At 38.1% G+C, this 21,931-nt stretch overlaps 2 protein-coding genes across 4 annotated transcripts; both read right to left on the bottom strand.

Annotated features, from left to right (window-relative positions):
- Positions 1-3,449: 3,449 nt before the first annotated feature.
- Positions 3,450-8,871, bottom strand: LOC132108238 (coiled-coil-helix-coiled-coil-helix domain-containing protein 2-like). The gene is made up of 4 exons (XM_059514906.1): positions 8,679-8,871; positions 7,605-7,860; positions 6,255-6,432; positions 3,450-3,769 (listed from the first exon to the last, which is right to left on the bottom strand). Exons 1-4 carry the CDS (start codon positions 8,723-8,725, stop codon positions 3,759-3,761), a joined length of 492 nt encoding a protein of 163 aa, XP_059370889.1. The 5' UTR covers positions 8,726-8,871; the 3' UTR covers positions 3,450-3,758.
- Positions 8,872-9,742: 871 nt separating this feature from the next.
- Positions 9,743-21,262, bottom strand: LOC132108237 (heterogeneous nuclear ribonucleoprotein L-like). 3 transcript variants are annotated; one of them, XM_059514902.1, is made up of 14 exons: positions 21,111-21,262; positions 20,471-20,589; positions 20,151-20,388; positions 19,953-20,038; positions 18,959-19,055; positions 18,513-18,585; positions 13,412-13,444; positions 12,606-12,674; positions 12,113-12,369; positions 11,906-12,027; positions 11,372-11,573; positions 11,224-11,281; positions 10,977-11,081; positions 9,743-10,190 (listed from the first exon to the last, which is right to left on the bottom strand). In XM_059514902.1, the coding sequence occupies exons 1-14, from the start codon at positions 21,195-21,197 to the stop codon at positions 10,132-10,134; spliced, it is 1,605 nt and encodes a 534-aa protein (XP_059370885.1). In that variant the 5' UTR covers positions 21,198-21,262; the 3' UTR covers positions 9,743-10,131. The 3 variants fall into 3 exon arrangements, with proteins under 3 accessions (XP_059370885.1, XP_059370886.1, XP_059370888.1); XM_059514903.1 differs by lacking the exon at positions 13,412-13,444; XM_059514905.1 differs by lacking the exons at positions 12,606-12,674; positions 13,412-13,444.
- Positions 21,263-21,931: the final 669 nt, after the last annotated feature.

The following is a 21,931-nucleotide window of genomic DNA, read 5'->3' as shown; positions in this document are numbered from 1 at the left end:
ATGTAACGAGTAAAGAAACGCATTACAAGTAACATGCATTATGTAATCAGATTACTTTTTGATGTTATGAGTAAAGAAACGCATTAAAAGTAACATGCATTACGTAATCAGATTACTTTTTGATGTTATGAGTAAAAAAACGCATTACAATAACGCACATTACATAATCAGATTACTTTTTGATGTTATGAGAAAGGAAACGCATTACAAGTAACATGCATTACATAATCAGATTACTTTTTGATGTTATGAGTAAAGTAATGCATTACAAGTGTCATACATTATGTAATCACATGACTTTTGATGTCAATGAAAATTACATTCTAATAATACAAATACATTTATTTACAGTAGAAAAAGTCAATGCATATTAAGTTTTTAAGTTTTAAATTTCAAAAACAATATTCACATTATAATTATGAATTGTAGCTGAAATATAGCCATTGCATGCATGACGTCCACTACAGTGGACATGTGATTAATCAGAGTTTTCTCTCAATCTAAAATCAAAACTGGGAAAATTTTACTGTGATATGACTCATTAGATATTGCTTTATGCTGCAATATTTTTTTTACCTACCTTTTTTAATAGCTGTCCACTGTAGTGACCACTATGCGTGAAAGGGTTAAAGGCAGGACAGACCCATATCATATTACCACTTACGCCTATGCAATCTTATAAGAACGAAATCAGTTCACACTTACATTTCTGTATCAATTAATTATCTAAAACAATAATTTATTCACAACAGATTTTTTTTATATTATTTAAAGGTGCCATCTGTCATGTCTGGCAAAAAAATCAAGACATACTCCACATTCCATACCAGATGGGGGCAGTATGCCTCAATAAAGTGAATTGGTCTACTCTAGAGTAACTAACGAGAAACTGCATAGTCTCTATGCTCCGCCCCTACCTTCACTACAACCCTAGAGCCATAGCCGAAGCCTAAGAGGACATTTTGCCTCCAGAGGAACGTTGGGTGATGTCAAGTGATTTTGAAACATGACATCTTCAGGCTACTCCCGTTCACCTTTACCAGTGAATATGTTCATATTCGTTTTGTTCATATTACATTTTGAGTTGTATATACACATTATTTGAATTAATTTGTCAGACAGCATTCTGTCAACATCATTGGTCAACATCAGACAGCTGATGTTGACCAAGCTAGCGCCAACCAACTTAACCAGAGCTGCCAACTCTCAAGCATTCACCGTGAGACACACGCAATTGACTCTTTTCATACGCTTTCACGCCACACATCAATTTTCTCACGTACAGAAAAACCACGAAGCAAAGAGGACACGGAGACCAACAGACTAAGTTAGACAGAGCAGGTTAGTTATGATATAAAAAATGGGTTATTTAAGTGTTATGTTAGCTAATTATCAAACGCAGCTACGGTTAGTCATCGCTAACATTAGCACATTTATCGAACAGCCTTCGATACATTTCTATGTTATAACCCGAAAAAAAATACACAAACATATAAAGCAAACTTATAGCGAAATACTAACAGCATCTTACTTACCAATCCAAAAGAAATGTTGCAAGTTCGGTGTCGAACCTAATTTCTTTCAGGTCCATCAGTTGTCTCCAGCGATGGAAAGCAGTGCCAATGTTTACTCTGGATCGGCTCCTTTTCTTATCGGATTTGATTTGTGATACCGAGCGCGGTTGTTTCCCTGTAGCGGGTGGTGGTCTCTTGCCAAGGGCTTCAGTCATCCTTCCGCTCTCTTCCCTGAACTGAAATGAAGTAGTGGGCTGTACTTTCCACACGATTGACATCAGGTTCAAGTACGCCCACAAGCCGTGCGAGTTATTCGTGTATTGCAGGTTGGCTGGTGGTTATGTTGCCCGCATACCGCCTCCCATGGCCGAAACTGGTATTACGACACCTGTCGGGCCGGGGCTAGTAATGCTAATACTAATTAAGGTTGATATCTTTTAATGACATCATCGCCCTTATTTCTTCTCATTCTTTTGATGCGTGTAGGTCATTTTTTGGATATTTTTACCTAAATTTTTGCACATGGCACCTTTAAAGGGGTCATATGATATTGCTAAAAAGAGCATTATTTTGTGTATTTGGTGTAATGAAATGTGTTTATGCCGTTTAAGGTTAAAAAACGCATTATATTCCACATACTGTACATTATTGTTTCTCCTCTATGTTCCGCCTTCTGAAATGCGTTGAGTTTTACTAAGCTCATCGTCTGAAAAGCGAGGTGAGCTGTGATTGGCCAGCTATCCAGTGCGTTGTGATTGGCCGAATACCTTAAGCCTGTGACAGAAATGTTACCTCCCTTAACATATTGTGATGCCCTGTCCGGCCTGAGCGATGAGACATAAACATTAAACCCCAATGTAAACGTGATATAAACATGATTTCTAGTGTGTCCTCTTTTGGAAGGCCAAACTAAGTAGTTTGTTTTCTCAACGAAACCGCGTCACACATGGCCTTGAGTGAGTGAAGGCCGGAGGCGGTGAGCAAGATTTCACCAAGTACAACATCCTTGTTGATCATGGAACAACATTCCAATCAACCAATCAGAATTGAAATATAACTTTTAAGAAAATATCTGTTTTAGGCTTATAATCAGGGTTAGGTGCTTCTACACTCTTGTTAATCAGCTATATTTCACCACGATTTTAGGAATAAATTATGGGTAGGTTAGTTGTAGGTTTAGGGGTAGGGATTGGGTTAAGTCTATATTTTTGGACAATAATGTTGATCCAGGATCATCAGAAGATGTTGATCCAGGAACATGTCTTCCTTGGGCTAGAGTGAGCCACGGTCTTGGGTGAGCAGAAGAGGGCGGGCTTGATAACGGCGCGGCCGGCAGATTCAACGAAGGAGCTTGCAGCAACCACATGTGATGACCGCGGACTGGACAAAGCCGCTCCGGTGATCCTCAGTGCAAAATGTTGATGTATTTCCTGAGCGACCAGCACAGATCAGCTCCAGGCATGACGAAGCAAATATCGTCCTCTTTTGGAAAGCCAAACAAAGTAGTTTCGCATTCAGTGATACACACAGCATCTATACGACATAGCAGCAGCAGAAGCAGCGACAACAATACTACAACAAGAATAAAAGGTACGCCATCGTGAACATCTGGGCTGTTATGCAAATCTTCCCACATAGTGATGTAGAGATGTGGGGGCGTGTTAGAACGAGCCGTTTTAGGGTGTGTGATTGACTCTTAACTTTTATAAAGAAAACCTCTTTGGTTTTGAGACTTTAGTCTTTGCAACTTTACAGATTTAAACCTTTAAATGTTGCCTACAAACATATATGGGAGATGATTTAACATCTAAACTTATTACAGAAGTTGAGATGACTGTAGTGTCAGCTAACTGCATGAATGACTATATTAAGGCATTAGTTATGCTATACTTGAATAGACACTGTGGGGAAAAAATTACAGCAAAGAGCAATGGGATGTTTCTGATCCTTTTATTCACTATTCAAGACCAAATCATTTGAATTAAACTTGTTTTAATAATATCACAAATTCTCCTGCAGAGAAATACACATTGTGATCTCTTCTACAGTCACTCAAGCAGAAAAGAAAAATCACCACATATATAAATACTATGCATCACATATGTTACACAGCATTTCTTCTTTTATTTTTCACATAGGTCCTAATATCTGATTGAGATGTATTTTTTAGAGGAATCATTTTCCAGAAGCAAGCAGACGGTGAATGGCTATGGGACAGTCGTATTCGTGTCTCCGATCCAAACCTTATGACAGTCCTGTAGGAGGAGGTGGGGAAAAAAAGAAATCAATCTTTTAATTACTTTAGAACAATACAACCCATATCCATTAATAATTGAAAAATACAGCAAAGGAATGTTGTTGAAGCAAACTGTTGTAGGCTAGTCCACTACATAATCAACAAAACTGTGTCACATACACCATATATTGCAACAAGAGAAAATATAAAGAATGAATAAATAGAATGGTTCGCGATAAACGGAAAATAATTTACCCTAACGTCATTCGCAAACCGTAAGACTTTCATTCATGTTCAGAACACAAATGAAGATATTATGAATGACATCAGAGACATTTCTGTCTCTCCATCGACAGTTCACAAAGTCCTACAGGCTTGGAGTGACATGACGGAGTAAATGATGATTTCTGGGTGAAATATCCCTTTAAACTAGCTTTATTTCAAAAGGTGTTGGAGGCAGACAATTGTGGAGGAAAGCAGAAAAAATAAAATATTTCTCTGATCTCATAAGAAAGATTGCTAATAATCTGAAAGTGCTATTTAAAACAACAGATTCGGTTTAAAATCCTGATTTAGCAACTGGACTTGATATCACTCAAACAACATGTTTTTTATTATTAACAAAACTGATATTCTTAGAGCTAGTATTCTACCCCCAGACTTTATCCTTGATTATATCATCCCACCCTCATTAGTACATTATTGAAGTGAGTTTAAACTGATTTCATTATCTGATTTCATTGACTTAAGCCCTATTCGGACGGGACTAGTTTTCTAAACTACGTTTGAGTTTCGATTCTTACCACCTGACGTCTGGGATTTTCATGTACCTATTCAGACGGGACTAACATCTCCGTGTTTATTACAGAGGTGGGAGGGTCTGTTTTGTGCATCTGGGCGTCAAAGAGATCACGCGCTCTGTATGCGTGCATTGCGTATATGCATTCTGATTGATTACCATTAGTATTATTCCACAATATATACTAATTTTTTTTTGTAGTAGGCTAAACCCATGTTTCATTTTCATGAAGGTACATCTGTATTTCAAACATTATGTAACTGAGTGCATAAATGAACGTGAGTAATCTTACCTGATGCTGATATTACAATAGCCGGTATTAACAGTTTACGTGATCTGGCTCTTGATTTTATTATTATTTTTTATTATTATTATTATTTCTTTGCCTGGAAGCAAATATCTTAAACATGCGCGCGGTAAGAGCGTCTACGGTAATTCACGTTGGCTAAAACACACAAGGAAACGCGTTGTGAAATAAAATATCACCGGCAATCACAGACATTCGCATTCGGACGGGATTAGTTTTCTCAGAGGATCACGGAGTTTGCTGGAAAACAGTAGGTAATTTGCTCTGGAATTATCACAGAGGTTGTGTGAGAAAAACACAGATGTGGCAGATTCGGACAGGATTAAAATCACCAAGTACGTCTGTGAAACACAGATTTCTCTAAAGACCCCCTGTAAAACTAGTCCCGTCCGAATAGGGCTTAAGTCTGCCATATGAAAGCCACTCAGTGTTCTTTGGACATTGTTCATCCCCGTTTCCTTATTCTGGTATTAAACGTGACTGGCCTAGATCTTTTGTCAGTTGTGAACTCCAGTTTACTGAGTGGCATCCTGCATCCCATTTGGATTCATCCGATTTAAAAAACTACCAGACATTTTCAAAACTGTCTTTCCTGTCAAAGATTCTGGAGAGGGTTGTCTTTCAACAGTTTTCTATTAATTTAAATAGAAATGGTTCTTTTGATAAGTTCCCATCAAGATTTAGAGCCCAGCACAGTACAGAGTCAGACTTTCTCAAAGTGTCTAATGATCTGTTTTTGGCTGTCGATTTGGGAAAGCATGCAATTTTTTACTTGATTTGACAGCTGCATTTGACACTATAACACATAAAATACTGATGGAGGACTTAAGAATGTGAGCTAGGATCCAAGGTATTGCTCTTAACTGGTTTAATTCATATCTCTCTAGGAGAACTTATTCTGTTGAATTAGGAAATTTCACATCCTCTTCTGCTCAAATGAAGTGTGGGGTTCCACAAGGATCAATACTGGGTCCAGCCTTATTTTCTATTTACATGCTTCCTTTGGCTGATATCTGTCAGAAACAATGTATATTATCATCTTTATTGACGATACACAGCTTTATCTGTCTATAAAAATGGGGGATAATTCAGCCTTACAATCTCTATTTGCATGTTTTAATGATATTAAGGAGTGGACTGAAGACTGAAGTGTTATTTTTTGGCCCTCCGAGTTCTTAATTTAAAGACTGATCTCTTCTCTCTTGCATTTGATTGTAATTAATTCTATGTAATTTTGTGATTGTTTCAGAGTTTTTAGATTGTATGTCTTATGTTTGATATGTAAAGCACTTTTGCCAATGTCTGTTGTTTTTAAATGTGCTATAGACTAGACTAATGAACTAGACTTAATTATACAATTTTGCAAACTGGTGCCACTAACAACATCTGTGTACATACCGCTGGAGAATTTGCATTGTTTCAGTACTTCGCTGAAGCCCTCACAGAGTTTGAGGTCGCTCTGTGTCTGAGCGCATTCAATGAACTGCTTCAGCTCATAAGCACATGGAACCTGCTCCTGCTGCTGGTACATGGATGGCTGCTGCTGCTGGTACATGGGCTGAGCCTGGTAGGGCTCCTGTGGGAAAGTTTAGGGAAAAAAAGTGTTTTAGGATTCTGTTTTTATGTGAATGTAGAAATCCTAAAATCATTTAGCAAGATCAACCAGATTTAAAAGATTATTAAATAAAGGAATTTAAAAAATATTTTGAGAGACTTTACTAAGTGCTTAAATGTATGGAATGTGCACTTGTTGTGTTCTTCCGTTCTTAGAAGTATATTTGGTATTTTACGGTGTCCTTGTTTCAAATTACATGTGCTTACTTTATTGATAACATCAAATTAAGCATTATTACATGCAACTAACCCCAAACCAAACCCTCATTCTAACCCTAAGCACATAGTAAGTACATGTGGCTAGCTAATATTACTTATTATTTACATTTATAATTGCACTGTAACAAAGACACCATAAAACAATTTTACTGTATATTTTAAACTGTACTTAAAGAAAATGAAATAATCTTAATGAAATAAAAAGACACTTAAGTGTACTTAAAGAGAGACTAACACACTTTAAAAAGTGCACATAAATACTTTGTAAAAACATACAATTTGCATTACACTTATTTTGATTTGTTGACCAACCTTCTTAGCCACATGTAAGGTACTTGATTATAATTTTATGTAATGTTATAACTTTTTAAGTTAATATATTTTAAATGTAGTACACTTCAAATATATTTAGATACATGAAATACAGTTGAAGTCAAGAGTTTAAATACATCTTGCAGAATCTGCAAAATTATTTTACCAAAATAAGAGGGATCACACAAAATGCATGTTATTGTTTATTTAGTACTAACCTGAATAAGATATTTCACATAAAATATGTTTACATATTTTACATTGTCCAAACTACTGTGTCATATTGTGTTGTTACTTGATTGATCCACAGCTGTGTTTTTTTGTTTAATAATAGTTGTTCATGAGTCCCTTGTTTGTCTTGAACAGTTAAACTGCCTGCTGTTCTTCAGAAAAATTCTTCAGGTCCAACAAATTCTTTAGTTTTATAGCATTTTTGTGCATTTGAACCCTTTCCAACAATGGCTGTGTGATTTTGAGATCCATTTTTCACACCGAGGACAACCAAGGGACTCGTATCGTGTAATGACATATGAAGAAGTACCTAAATCCTACTGGGAGAGCTGGGTGTAACTATTCAAACGGGTAGTTTGGCTTCGAGTTTACCTGATAGGTGACATCAGGCCTGGCAGCCTCTGAGTTTCCACCTCCGCTGAAGCCGCCGGTCATGGCGTGACCTATAGTGTGTCCGACAGCAGAGCCGACCGCGACGCCCGCCGCGGTGGACGCCATCTGAGCAAACATCCCCGGCTGACGGGGCGCAGCAGCAGGAGCAGCTACCGCCGATGGTGGAGGAGGAGCGGGAGCTGGGGCGTAGGAGCGTGGAGGAGGAGCTCGAGCCATTGGTGGAGGGGATGAGTAACTAGAGTGAAAACACACCATCATCTACCTGTACAGGAAGAGCTCCTAATACAAGGTTCACACGCTAATCAAATTCAATGACAGATTTTGGTTATCATCAGTATTTGATGTTTTGTTCTTATATGGTTGCTTGGGTGTTGGTATACAGGATCAAATAGTGACTGATACACAGTGCATATGGGAACATTATGGATTTTCAATAAATTTTATATATATATATATATATATATAATATTTGTCAGTAGATGTTGTACATTACTCAACAATTAATAAATATTTACTGATGTCTGTTAATTTCCATATTTTTTTTTTTTTAGACATTTTTTTCTTCTCATCTAATGTTCAATATTAATGTTTAAAAACCTGAATAATTTTTCGTATTTACCCAAAGCCTGGAAGTTTTAAGAATAGAAAATTTAAACAAAAATAATTTAATACACTTTTAAAGAATTCGTAAATTATAAAACAACTGCATTTTCATAACAGTGCATTTCTACTCAAAAAAAAAAAAACATTTCAGAGCAGAGAATAATTAGAAATGTTATAGACTGTATTCGATTTGATATTGTACACAAATATTATCCAAAGCGCCTCGTTCATACACTTATGTTCATATATAAATGCAAGCCATGTGTGTCCTCTGCAATCACCATCACTATAGCTAATAACTAATATGCTTAAAGAGACATTAAAAGAGTTTGTCTTGTGAAGCTGTAGCTGTCAGTGATGGTAAAGAAGTTTAAACCCGATTTAAAACGTACTGACGCATGACTAGCACGGACACATGTAACGTTAGTTAGCTCATGATAGCCCGCTCACCTTGGAGGACTCATCCTCGAAGTTCTGCTTCGGCTTCCTCTTGGCATGTTGTTTTTATATGACTAATTCCAGAAAAAGTTCCGAGATTCGCAAAGAAATTATGTTGTTTTAATATCACTGTAACGGCGTAAGTGCGCTACTGACCTTCGCAGTTCACACTGTACTTACAATCCGGGAACTTTCCAGTGTATTACATCATAACGTTTGACATCCGCTCATGCGCGTGCTGTACTTCCGGAATATGCCGCAACGAAGTGAAACGGTGTTTGTTAATCTTCAATCAAATAAAACTTGCTACTACTATTCTATTTTAATACTAATTGTATAGTTTATGTAAGATATTTTCAAAACTGAATTGCAAAATGTGTCGATAGTGTTTTGCTCGTAGTTAATTTGCTCATAATTACGTACAATGCATATGATACATAATTCATGTTTAGTAGTAATATAATTTATTATTTTTCTTCCTTATTACTTAACTGTGACTGAAGCTTTTTTCTTCACTATTTGTATCATTTTACGAGTATACACATTATATAGACAAGTATAAAACAGCACAGTACACGAAAAAAAAATACCAATTTTATAGTGCATTATAAGAATCATAGTACACGGTTATTAAAATGTTATGACCCCTGTATTTGACAAACCCATCATAGTTTTGTCATTTTAGATTGGCGAGTGTCGGTCTTGACTTTAAAGATCATGACTTTCTTCTTTATTACTGCATAGCGTCTTAATAATTTGATTTGAAAGCATCTCATCAGATTATTTGGGTTTCTAGGCCTTGCACAGGACCATCAGAGAAATTTACCTTGACTGTAGAAATATAATTTTCATTTCTGTGAGTTAGTTATCAGCAAGCGGCAAAACCCATTTTTGAATATGCAGATTATTTCTTTATTAAACTGATTACATATTTTATCTTCCAGATTCCTAATATACACTGGGCAATAACATCCAGGCAGCTTTTGAAAAAAAAAAACTAAAAAGATTAAACTGCTTTATACCATTTTAAACCACTAGTCACAATTGTTCCCTTGCAAAAGCAATAACAACAGAGAGCCATTATCACCATTTTTATTTTAGTCAAAAAAAAAAAAAAAAGGAAAGAAAAATGCAGTCTTCTTTACAGAGTGACATTTCTAAAAGTGAGGTGCTGAGCCCACAGCTAACAGTCAATCATGGCAAGCAATAAAAAAAAAAGGACCAAAACCAAAATACTGGTACAAAAGCATTTCAACTCTCCTCTTCCTTAAAAAACTATGAGTTCAGTCAGTTTTACTCTCAGCTTGTGTTGCTGCTCAATAAACATAAGATTAACTCAACACGTCTGCACACCCTCTCACAGATGAGCCGTTAAGGACAATAAAGTAGCAGGAAGGTGAAGTGATGGGGTGAGCGATGACTCTGGGACGTCACCATGATGATGGTGATGGGGACGAGATGCAGTTCAGTTTGCATGCTGTGCAGTAGAGAAGCACAGCTTGAGTGTGTATGGATATGGGCCATCTGCAGAGAGAAACAGAAAAACAAAGGATAAGTCCACATTTGTTGGTGGGAAAAGTGTGGCCAAGAAAGAACCAGAGATATACACATTACTGCTGCAAACTATAAACTGTCTATTTGACATCACGTGATAATTTCAGTTTTCTTTTGCAGCTTATTGTGTTTGAACGGGCAATTAAGACACAGCTGTTAAAACGTGCATTCTACAAGTGAACACAGTAGGTTCTGTCTTAAGTAAAAGTAAACAGCTGGGTAAAAAAACATTTCTCTGTATACTGGATCTGTGCATTCTTTCCTAAAAGGGACATCAGCCCAATTCTGCTCTCTGTGTCATGAATATTAAACAAACAACAAAACGAGAAAATCCCTCACTGCTCTTGACTAATGAATTCTTAGCAATGCAGATCACCAATCAAAAATTAAGTTTTGATATTTACGGTAGGAAATTTACAAAATATCTTCATGGAACATGATCTTTACTTAATATTCTAATGATTTTGGTATAAAAGAAAAATCAATGATTTTGACCCACACAATGTGTTTTTGGCTATTGCTAAAAATATACCCCAGCGACTTAAGGTTTTGTACTCCAGGGTCACATTATATAGTTACAGTGATATCAATTTCTCATACTATGAAATTTGGTCAACAAAATATTGGTCATATTTCCAACCCCTAGCAGCCAAATACATACATATATTTTTATTAAGTTCGCTTTGATTTTGTAGGAAACCCTGACACAACCAATTAATGCCAACAATATCTGAAACACAAGATGAAGTAACTCACTGGGGTTTTTCATCTGGTAATGGTTCATCATAGCAAGAGCTTCCATGGCGTCATTAACAGACTCCCACTCCAGAAGCCCTGACGAACTCCTCTCTGATGTGGAACCTATTCATTAAAGATAAGGAGGCACTGGACACATTACAATAATGAAGGGCCATGGATGACATTAGCAGTTAATAGGGCACACTTTAAATGATTTCATGCAGAGTTTGGCTTTCTATGTCATTATTTACACATTTTCACATACCTTTAGCTGCAAAAGGTTTGACATTGGAAGGGCTCTTTACCCCAAGTTCTTCACAGATCTGAAAACAGATGAGGGTGGTAAATGTACAGATCAAATAACATCATGTGACCTGACTTGATGGTCCTGACTTCCTGTATTGTGAACTGACCCTGGTGAAGGTGTCTGGTGAAGCCTCTGGTGCTGCGTTGAAGAAGTGTAGGACGTTGCTGGGATGCTGAATGCGGTTCTTTGCCGCCTGCTCTGGAGAAGTGAAACGGTTATTTCTGCTCCCGTGAAAGTCTTTGAAGCTGCTGGACCCGTCTTCCAGCTCATAGGACTGACCGGGCATGATGGCCTGCTGCTTGGACACACTGAGCAAAACAACAGATCAAACAGCTGTACTATACTAGTATGTGTTCATATGAAATCAGATTTTTTTTTTCTAAATAAATAATAAAATTTGCATTTGACTTTGATTCTCCTTCTAATTCTAATTTCCCCATAATGTAAAAAAAAAAAAAAAAAGAAGAAAAATTGACAAAACTAAGTATTTTAACACACTGGATGCCTTTAATGATTAAACATAATATATTGCAAAGCTGTCACAAATATATTCAAAATATCGGAATCTTATTTTCTTCTATTAAACACTATGTAATGAATCAGGCTGCTATTGTTACAAAACTTCAGTTGCAACAATTACCAAACATTGAGCTTCTGATTGAACAGGAAGTTGTTGTTGAGATGTGAGATGGCACGATCCACAGCATAGCAGTCTCCCATCTCCACCATAGCAGCTCCAGGCTTGCTCTTCATGAATTTCACCTACATTAAAAGGGGAAAAGTGGATTTCAGATAAAACGGTTTGCATTTTGACAGTAGCCAACCTACTTTTAGCCGTTCTACATACCCGTTCCACATTTCCATACAGGCAGAAGATGTTGAAGACCCTGTCTGCGTTTATTTTTGAGGGCTCCAGGCCATACACCATGATCACCGGTGAGTCTGCATGTGCGCCATATTCACCGGGGGGCGGAGGTGGGGGGCCGTACTGTGCACCGTACCGCTGACTGGTTCCACCACGCCTTGGACCACCCATGGGCGGCCCCATCCGTCGGCCTTCATAGGGTCCGCCGTAGCCCTCATCTTGGTATCCGTGATAACCTCCTTAGAATCCACAAACGACAAACAGAGCACGTTTGGGTGGGGGTTGTGGGCAGGATAGGGGTAAACAAACATTTGACACAGCCTTCACTTTAGTTTATGTTTTAACGTCAACACAGCACCATCTTGCTGCCACTGTGATAAAAGCACCCCAAATTTGTTTTCGTTTTAACATCCACTCCCCTGTTTGCGAGCAAATGAGGCAAATGTGTTATCACGTGTGCCCCCGCAAGCCTTACCATACTCTGGAGGGTGGTCTCCCAGCAGAGCCGGCTGCCTCTGGCGCTTGTTGGGGTTGGCGTTCATATCTGAGAGGCGAGAGAAGGAAGAGGGTGAAGAAAGGAAAGGGGGAGGGGCCAAAAAGAGTTTGGGGGAGAGAGAGAGTGAAAGATGAGTTCGCTGAGAGGCGACAGGACAGGACACTGGCTTTGTGAATGTTAATGTGATTGGCACAAGCTTTAAGTTCAGCAGAGAAGGGGACATCAGAAAAAAGGGCAGATAATATTAGGGTTACATTTCACCCCCCACACCAAAAAAACTAAAACAAAACAGGTACATTTGTGTAAAGAAAATGAAACCTACTTTTAAATAACTGAATTTTGTATGGTAACATTTTTATAAATCAAGTTCATTTTCTCCTTAAACTGTCATTATCATAATGTCTGAACATCTTTTGCCCTTTTGTATAAAAACACTGCAATGGGGCTTAAAAAGACCACGGTACATTCACAGCAGTATAAGTCTTTTTAAATTGAGGTGGGTTTTTATATTAATGATCATTACAGGGTTCATTTTCTTCATTTCATTGTTTTCATTTTAGGGTGAAATGTCATGTTACGACAGGTTGATGAGACTGACCTATGAAATGACTACTTACAAACCTGTCTATCACAGACAGCTGGATAATAAACATACAGGCTCTCTTTTGGGGTGTACCGGCCCCTGAACAAACTGCTGTGTTGGCTGTCAATGTAATTATTTCATATATTATGTTTGAGAGTGTGTGTGGGTGGGGGGGGACAGGATGTCTACTGCAGACACACACCTTGATTGCCCCCATTGCCATCAGCATCTGCACCTGTTCAGGTACACACAGTGCAAACATCAATCTCACGGACATTTCTGAACATTCACATAAGTTTCTTACTCTATTTAGGATCTTAAAATGCTTAGGGCACCATGCCTTTATTAACGTTGCTATTTACAAAAGACGCAACTGAAAATGATGGCAGGCCTTTCTTCTCTTATACCCCATTTACCACCAAAATGGTGCTGGTGATCATGCTCAGCTGGGTCTCAAAATGGACTCATGTTTTTACTTATTACATCACTTCACTGCAAACGGATATGGCTAATTACGTCATCTGCTAATACCTTTGAAAATAAACGTTTATATTTAAAGCAATTCTGTGACTGTATTTAAATCACAAGCTAGCTTTGATGTAACTACCAAAAGCTTAATTACATTTTTAAAAATGAAAATTGTTTCAAAGTATGTTACAAAGTATACTCCATTTGACAGCATGGGCTACATCACGGGCAACTGACACACGCTCAGTAAAGTTTCATCACTGGCTGCGCAATTTCTCTCCAGAATTTACGACTGATAAAACGTCTTTGCACTTAACGCGGCAGTATACTGTTGCTGGCGTTTGCTGTTCCATCTCATCCACTTATTTTAATTTTTTTTTTAAAGCAATTACAAAACAGTGTTGCCAGCTTGTGGAGCAACTTTTTAACGCAAACATTTTAGCCACATATGAGAACTTAATATATGCATGGTTAGAAAAGCTATACACACGTACAGTATTTCAGTGATAATGAAATTCACATTGAAAACTTTATGCACACTTCAGCAAATGCATAAAATTCAAATATATTCTAGGCTTTAGTGGCATAGCAGGCCATATTATTAGTTTAAACACACAAAATGGTGCCAGGGTTGGGAACTAGCGCCCCGTCGGTGAAAAAGGGGGTGTCAAAACATCTCTGAAATCACAAGTATAATAATGTTGCTCCCAGAAAAACAACCCATCCCAGGAATATACATTTTAATGCATCTTGCTGATCTACATCAATGTGTAGCCCAGTGAGGAAGACAAAAATTAAAAAAACTGGAGAGGAAAAGATCAAGTTAGTCAAACATTTGGTCAAACACCCCCATGAAACATTAGACTAGAAGCGTATCACTCCAAGACAACAGAAGCTTGGGGTTACTTACAGTACAAACGCAAGGGTTCGGGGTTGAAGGATGGTGCAAGAAGAACATGCCGTAAATTAGCCATCGTTGAGTGTCTTCATGGCATCCTCCTCCATATCCCACTTAAGAACTTTCCATTTCTTCCCCCACCAGTCCATTCCACTGATTTCCCAAGTACTCTTCCTCGTTTCAGATGGGTTTCAATGCTCCAATGATGCCAGCACACACGCCGTATTCTCATTTCAATGCCTGTTTTCCCATGGTGGTTGAAAAGCTGGAGCAATTTATGCCCAATTCAGACTGACTGGTACTTCCACTAGAGACACAAAGCCAACCTGCATCATACGGAAGGTGTTATACAGTAGTCAAACGACTGGGGAAAAAAAGGGAAAAAATGTCACATATTGACAGAAAGAGAGAGCAGGATTCGTGAAAAGAAAGGAATAGAGGAAGAGGACACATGTTGGGGGAAGAGAGAGTATCTGAAACACCAGCCTCCAGGGCAGAATGTCAGGGCTTAGAGTAAAAAATAAAATAAAAAACTTGACGTGTCGGCTGTCTGCATGTCAGTGCATCTGCTTGTCAAAATGTTGTCTGCAGTGTCTTCGGTGTCTCGAGTGGATTAGTGTCATCAGCTGGTGACGAGTGAAGAATCGGGCATGTCGATTTGTAGGTGTCTGGGTTTGTGTTGTAACGATCGGCACGGCGAGAAAGGCGACATACCCCAGAAAAGACAGACAGGTTCAGAAAGGCTGTTTGTCTGTGGATGTCAGCAGTTTGCCATGAATGAAGAGAAGAGGTCTGTTTGCATTGTGTTGTGGTGTCACTTGAGGATGCTTGTCAAAATCATCCCTTGTTAGCAGTGAGGTTAAGGTGGTGTGTGTCTTGCTCTTGACCCGTAAGAAACAACAGGAGAAAGTTGAATGGGTGTGGGAGACTTAACTACTTGCACCGACAACCCCAAATCCTTCAATGTCTTTCCTGGCAGTGTATTTTCTGTAGGAGGTGATGAATGCTAAATGTTGCGTGATCAGGTGTTTGTCAGGATGCCTTGAAGTTTCACGAGATTAAAATGCATGTTTGTCCTTCTGGAGAAATATTCTCGCAGGTATAAGGCAGTTGTGGTTTGATGACTGATACAGTGGTGGAAGTCTGAGGCACTTGTGTCTCCAGTGAAATCTAGGAAATGTCCCCCAGTGTCCAGATGTATTAAGTGTTCTGTTGTTGCACTTGATATTCTGGAAAGTTCTGTGCTTTCGTTTTGGTCTCTAAAATGTACCGCATGAATGTGAGGGGCAAATGGCCCTAGCAAGCACCAAAGAACATCCTGTTCAAAAAGAACATTGGTTGGTTGACCTGCAATTTGTTTACAACAGGAATTTCTTTGGGCACACCATTGTCCATGAATACCCATGGCCCAAATCACAAAATCGTAAAAGTCAACATGAAATTGTTCCCATTTACTTTGAATACGTTACTCGTTTATTGTGTACAATTAAATCAATGCATGCTATTCCGAAGAACAACATAGCACTGCTCGAAAAAGAATGAACACTTTTTTTCAGAGTCTAATAAATTCCCCCCAAAAAACAATCAAGTTGCACTGCAGTTTTTCTTCTTAAAGGTGCTGTATGTAAGATTTAGTCTCTACTAAAGCATAAAAATACCATAATATTTTTGCAGATATTTAAGAAACATAATAAGTTAGCATACTTGTTTATCTGAAAAACAATAATACAGTCAATTATTCTCCTTTGAAAATCTGTGTTCTGGACCGGAATGTCTGTGTTTGTTTTGGTGTGTGAAACCTGCCCAGTGCCAGGGTACCCAATTGTTCATCGCCAAGTGTGCTTGTTCCTGTTTGTCTACTAAATCTGGCAACCTACGAGTGCGTCAAGTCTGAGGAGGTGGTTCCAGCTAGGGCTGCACGATTAATCGCATGCGATTGTCATGCGTGTCTTGTCAGTAAAGCCGGTTCTGTGATTAGCAGTAAATGTCCCTCACCTGGTTTCAAATGAAGCAGCACTTCCCAGCTAGAATTGTTTTTGTTCTAAAATGTTCTCAGAACATTCTAATGGATTGTTCTAACAATGTTTTTAGCGGGTAATTTAATTTTTGTTTCCAGAACGTTCTCTGAAAAGATAGGATAAGGTTCTCTAAAAACATTCTAAAAATGTTTATTAATAACATTATTAGAACATTATCAGCTAACATTCCAATTAAGATTTAAGCAGATGTTTAAATGTTGATGTTGATGTCTGTTTAAAAGTAATAGTTTTGTCTGATGTCACCATAATGGTGGTTAGTGTTGGCTTGAGGTGTGCAATTTGACACTTGACTTGTCAGTGTCGTTCTTTAACTACTGTCATCTTTCTTGTGGTCCAAGAAAACATGTGGTTTGATGGTGCTATTTGCTTGCGGAGGATTTATATATCACCACATATGTGGTCTGGTTACCTGTTTTCACCCAAGCTAATGTGTGGTGTTAGGTAAGTATAGTTTATTAAAGTGACTCAATGGGTCAACAGCCTGACACCCAGGTGACATGCTTCATGCTGCAATGTATTCTGGGTACATCATGCAAAACTCATCCGTGGCACCCAGAATGCATTGCGGCATGAAGCATGTCACCATTGTTGAGATTCATACACTAATTCTTGAGGTGTCTGTGTGTCTAAGCATTCTGTGGTTTGAAGTGATTCATGAACAATGTAATTTAAAAAGATTAGACAAAAAAAAAAACATTATTCTGCAGGATCTTGTGTATTACAACACATCTGCTATAATCCCTAATATTAAATTAATAGCATAGGGTAGCCTCCTGATAAAAAGAGTTGATCAGACTGTCACATGAGGGAGTTTTTAAAGTCAGCAAGTAACCAACATCACCTGATGACATCTTTCTCTCTCTGTTTTTGCTGTAACAAATATAATTACAACCGCTAAATGAACATTTACACTGAAAAGACTTATACTGCCTAAATACCTATAACCATAATGGTGTCGTCAAACTATATTATTTTAAATAAACCATCAACAGCTCTGTTAATCTCAATAAGAACTTATTTACATTTATGACAGAAATAAATCTTGATTATAATAAGTAATTGGTAATACTGTTTTTGGAGTATTTACGCTAGAGTTTGGGACCAAACAGAGGTTGTGTTTTCACTTTCAACCAACATCTGACTTCTGAGCAATGTCAGTCCACAACTAGTGTGATGGGAAGCCGTAGTTCACTGACAAATTGCGCAATATTGTGTTCAGAAATCGCAAATAAATCGCATGCGGTTATGAACGCGATATTGCATAGCTTGTCAGCGGCTCTGTATATTAAGTGCGGCTCCAATTTGAAAGCAGCTGATGGACATTTACCGTTAATCACAGAACCATCTTTACTGACAAGACACGTATGACAATCGCATGCAATTAATCGTGCAGTCCTAGTTCCAGCTGAAAAAAACCTTCTCCAATATTTTGAGTTTGGACTGCAATACCTAGTTCAACCACTCGGTGTCAATCCTACATACAGCACCTTTAAATATTACTTCAACTGGAAAATGTAAAATGGGTTGTGAGCGTAGTTTCATGTTAACTGCATAAGATGTCTGATAATCTGCCTCTATGGTGCTTACCCAGGAAACCACTTGCCCCTCACACTACTGGCATGTGACAGGCTTTGCTGGAAAAAGAAGTTTGTGAGATATCAGCAGCACAACATTCTGAGGAAGCCTTAAAGATCACAGGGATACAGCTTTACCCTCCCCTCAGAGAGTCACGAAAACGTGGTGTAGACGTTGGTATGCCTAACACTCGGCACAGGGGAGGTGAAACAGCGGATTAATTGTCTGCGATTTTAAAACGTCCCAATCCCACCCACTTATTTTCCCCACAGTGGCAGTAAGGGCGCAGAGAAATGTCAGAGTAAATGTAGAGTAAACGGTACCTTGGCTGCTCAGGTTCGGATTGGTGTAGTCCCATGTGTCCTGGTCATTCTTGAACACATTAAGGCGTGTTGGCTACGAGTACAAAAAAGTAAATAAAATAAGTTCATTAAAAAAAAAATCTTTCTAGCAGCTTGAGTAGGGATGGGTGATATTGAGTATATACTTAAAATATGTGGGTAAACAAATGTCAACAAAAATAATTTCATTATTATGCATTAGTATGTTTGTTATTATATATTGGTGCATTGATTAAATAAGCTTTTATTTTTTTTACTTATGTTTTACTTCCTGCTTGAAGATTTTGACTCTAACTGGCTACAAAAAAAAAATTCCCTATAAAACCAAATGTGTAGACAGAAAATGCACAGAGTATTGTCAAATGTCTGAAAAATAATGAGTGAATTATTGTACCATTATCTCCGAGTACATCTGAAATGACCCTCACCTTGGCATACTCGATCTTTAGTGTGCAACAGCCAGAGTATATATCAGCTCCATTGAGTGAGGCCTTGGCCCTTTGGGCACTCTGAACGGAATCAAATGTGTGAGGAATTAAAGAAAAACAAAGGTAATCTTGTGTTCCCTGACTACAGAGATTATTAATTGAAGTATTTATGGTAGGTAACATACTTTAAATGGTTAGTTCACTGAAAAATGAAAATTCTGTCATTAATTACCCTGTCATTCCAAACCTGTAAGACCTCCGTTTAGCTTTGGAACACAGATTAAGGTATTTCTGATGAAATCGGAGAACTTTCTGACACTTCATAGACAGCAAGGGTCCTACCAGGTTCAAGGCACAGAAAGGAAATAAAGACTTGAAATAGTCTGTGTGACATCAATGGTCCAACCTTAATTTCATGAAGCCACGAGAGTACTTTTTCTCTCCCTAGGGCGCCATTTTGGAGAGTATCACTCTACATGTATGCTCTCCTTTAAGTATAAACAAGGCGTTTTTAACTTCAGCTGCACTATGCGCATTTGTTGTGTACATGCAGGAAAATGGTGCCCTAGGGTGGAGAGGAATTGTTGAATAAAGTCTTTTCGCACAAAAAGTACTCATATAACCTCGTAAAATTAAAGTTGAACCCCTGATGTCACATGGTCTATTTCAATAATGTCTTTACTACCTTTCTGTGCCTTGATCGTGGAAGTTTCCCTTGCTGTCTATGGAGGGTCAGAGAGCTCTTGGATATTCAAAATTCTCTTAATTTGTTTTCAACATGCTTGGAACAACAGGAGGGTGAGTAATTAATGATATTGCTTTAATTTTTGGGTGAACTATCCCTTTAAGATAATTGATTAACAAAGCTTGTAAGACATTCAGAGTCCACATTCAGAACTTAACTGACAAGAGCGTAAGGACTCATGAACACAAATTACAGCTAGAAGAATCTAACAAACAGCTTTGATCTGCAATGTGAAACAGTAAAGGATATTCCACCATGGCCTGGACACCATTCTTCCTAAAGATGACGATTCTTTGAACAGGACCACAGTTGTTGCAAATAGTATAGAGGACATCCTGTAGAACAACAAGAACTTTAGTGTCTATGGAGGATCATGCAATTTCATCAAAATCTAATTTTGTATAATAACAGGCATCATTGATATTGCACAGAGGATGTGGGCAGTACCGTGGTAATAGGATAAATGGGATTCATGATTGTAAGTAGCAAAACATTATTAACACTGCGGGAATCGTCAGGGTCACCCGGCCTGGATATCTTCTGACTGGTAGAGTAGTTTACAAACGCAGGATGTCCGGCGATGTAGATCTGGTTGTCGTTGGCATAAGTAACAGCATTGCAAGACCCATTCATATCCTCATATTCAACCAGGGCTTGACGCTTCTTCGGCATGAGTACAACATAACTGCAGAGAGATGGAGAGAGATGATCCTCAATGCCTTTCAATTACATTATGGCACACCTGACGGAGACGTAGCACAAGTTACCTGATGGCTCCAAACTCTTGCAGGGCTTCAACGATGTCGGCCTCCAAAACTCCGTCCACTAAACCTCGGACATGCACCACAAGAGAGGGCAGAGTCTTGTGCGGGTCAACATACTCCTCCTATGGAATAAATCATCACGTCAGTCCAGCAAACTGGAAAAAATAACAATTCTTTTTTTTTTTTTTTTTACCAAGAAATAGTCTAAATACATACTGCAATTTCTGTGTAACATGCACTTTTTTTTTACAATATGAGTCCGTTCTTAAATGTATATGTATTAATCATTATGTAAGTTATATTTTTCCCACTCGTTGTTATTAACAAAACACAATTCATGTGTTTGGTCGGTTTCATACAGCATAACTCATTCATTCAGCAGCTTTTAAGAATATATGTTTGGCGTGGAAAATAAAAGCGTTTCTTATGAACACATCAAACATTCGGTACATAATCATTACATGGTTTTATATTTTTGTTTTTGTAAAGCTTTGGGTGCAGAAAAATCAGTGTACTGTAGCTCAATTGTTTGATTAGCTTGTTCGCTAAACAGTGCTGTTTTAGCCAGCTAGCTAACTAAAGAGAAGTCAGATGAAGTCCGTAATAAATTAAATGATAGGGTGTAAGGAAAGATTTGGCTTACTGTCGCCATTCCCCCTTCGCCTTCCGTTTTTTGGCGTTTTGTTGCTCTGCCTCCTTCGCTGTAGTAGCGGGCCGCCTGCGTCGCCATGTTGTCCCGTTACGATTCACGCGCATCAAACTGAAATGGACGAAAACTACAGAAAATGGGAGAGGTGGGGGTGACGCCTTCCGGAGAAGAACCGGCGATATTACTGGTCAACAGGAACTGTCAATCACCACTGTAGTCCAATAAAAACAGCGAGGCACTATGTTGAGGTCAATGATTGGACACTACAGTAAAATTTTTGAAAAGCTTTCAGCTTTCTCCGAACTTGATACACAAAGGAAGCCCATTACAGTGATGAAATCAATGTGGTCAGAGTTTAGAGGAACTCAGCTTAGTCTGACAATAGTTTCCCAGCAGAAGTTACCTCAGTGACTGAGTTTTAGTTATGGTAATTTTGTTTTCGGAAACCAAATCAAGTGTCAATATATCAGAATAACTGAAATAAGCCTGGCTTATTGGGAGACTAGTTACGAACATTTTCTCACAAAAACAGATGTTCTAGTTTAACTTCAAATTAAAAAAAGATTGAGAAGAAAAAAAGACTGAATATCCATTGTGTTAATTTAATATACTAACAATCACAGGGGGACAATAAATATACAAATAAATAAATAGGGCTTACACTGAAGAATCAAAGACTATAACCAATTTATTGAACTGCAACAATAACCAAAAACTCTTCTCTGCACAGTAAAATACCCAGTGTCAAATTAACACTGATGGTTGTCTATATATGTGTCCACAGTACAGAGTGTTAAAAGTAATTCTGAGGAAGT

Source organism: Carassius carassius, chromosome 28, assembly GCF_963082965.1.
Source record: "Carassius carassius chromosome 28, fCarCar2.1, whole genome shotgun sequence".
Lineage (NCBI taxonomy): Eukaryota > Metazoa > Chordata > Actinopteri > Cypriniformes > Cyprinidae > Carassius > Carassius carassius.
The sequence above is the reverse complement of the archived record's forward strand: the minus strand, read 5'-3'. Positions and strand labels throughout refer to the sequence as shown.

What these genes read in the sequence shown, in the direction of transcription:
- LOC132108237 (XM_059514902.1), bottom strand. Translation starts at nt 21,197, where the DNA reads ATGGCGACGCAGGCGGCCCGCTACTACAGCGAAGGAGGCAGAGCAACA. An exon ending in GCGAAGGGGGAATGGCGACA is followed by an intron (nt 20,590 to 21,110) that starts GTAAGCCAAATC and finishes TTTATTCCATAG; the next exon opens with GAGGAGTATGTTGACCCGCA. An exon ending in AGACCACCCTCCAGAGTATG is followed by an intron (nt 12,370 to 12,605) that starts GTAAGGCTTGCG and finishes GTGGATTCTAAG; the next exon opens with GAGGTTATCACGGATACCAA.
- LOC132108238 (XM_059514906.1), bottom strand. Translation starts at nt 8,725, where the DNA reads ATGCCAAGAGGAAGCCGAAGCAGAACTTCGAGGATGAGTCCTCCAAG. An exon ending in TCGAGGATGAGTCCTCCAAG is followed by an intron (nt 7,861 to 8,678) that starts GTGAGCGGGCTA and finishes TTTTCACTCTAG; the next exon opens with TTACTCATCCCCTCCACCAA. An exon ending in GGCCTGATGTCACCTATCAG is followed by an intron (nt 6,433 to 7,604) that starts GTAAACTCGAAG and finishes ACTTTCCCACAG; the next exon opens with GAGCCCTACCAGGCTCAGCC.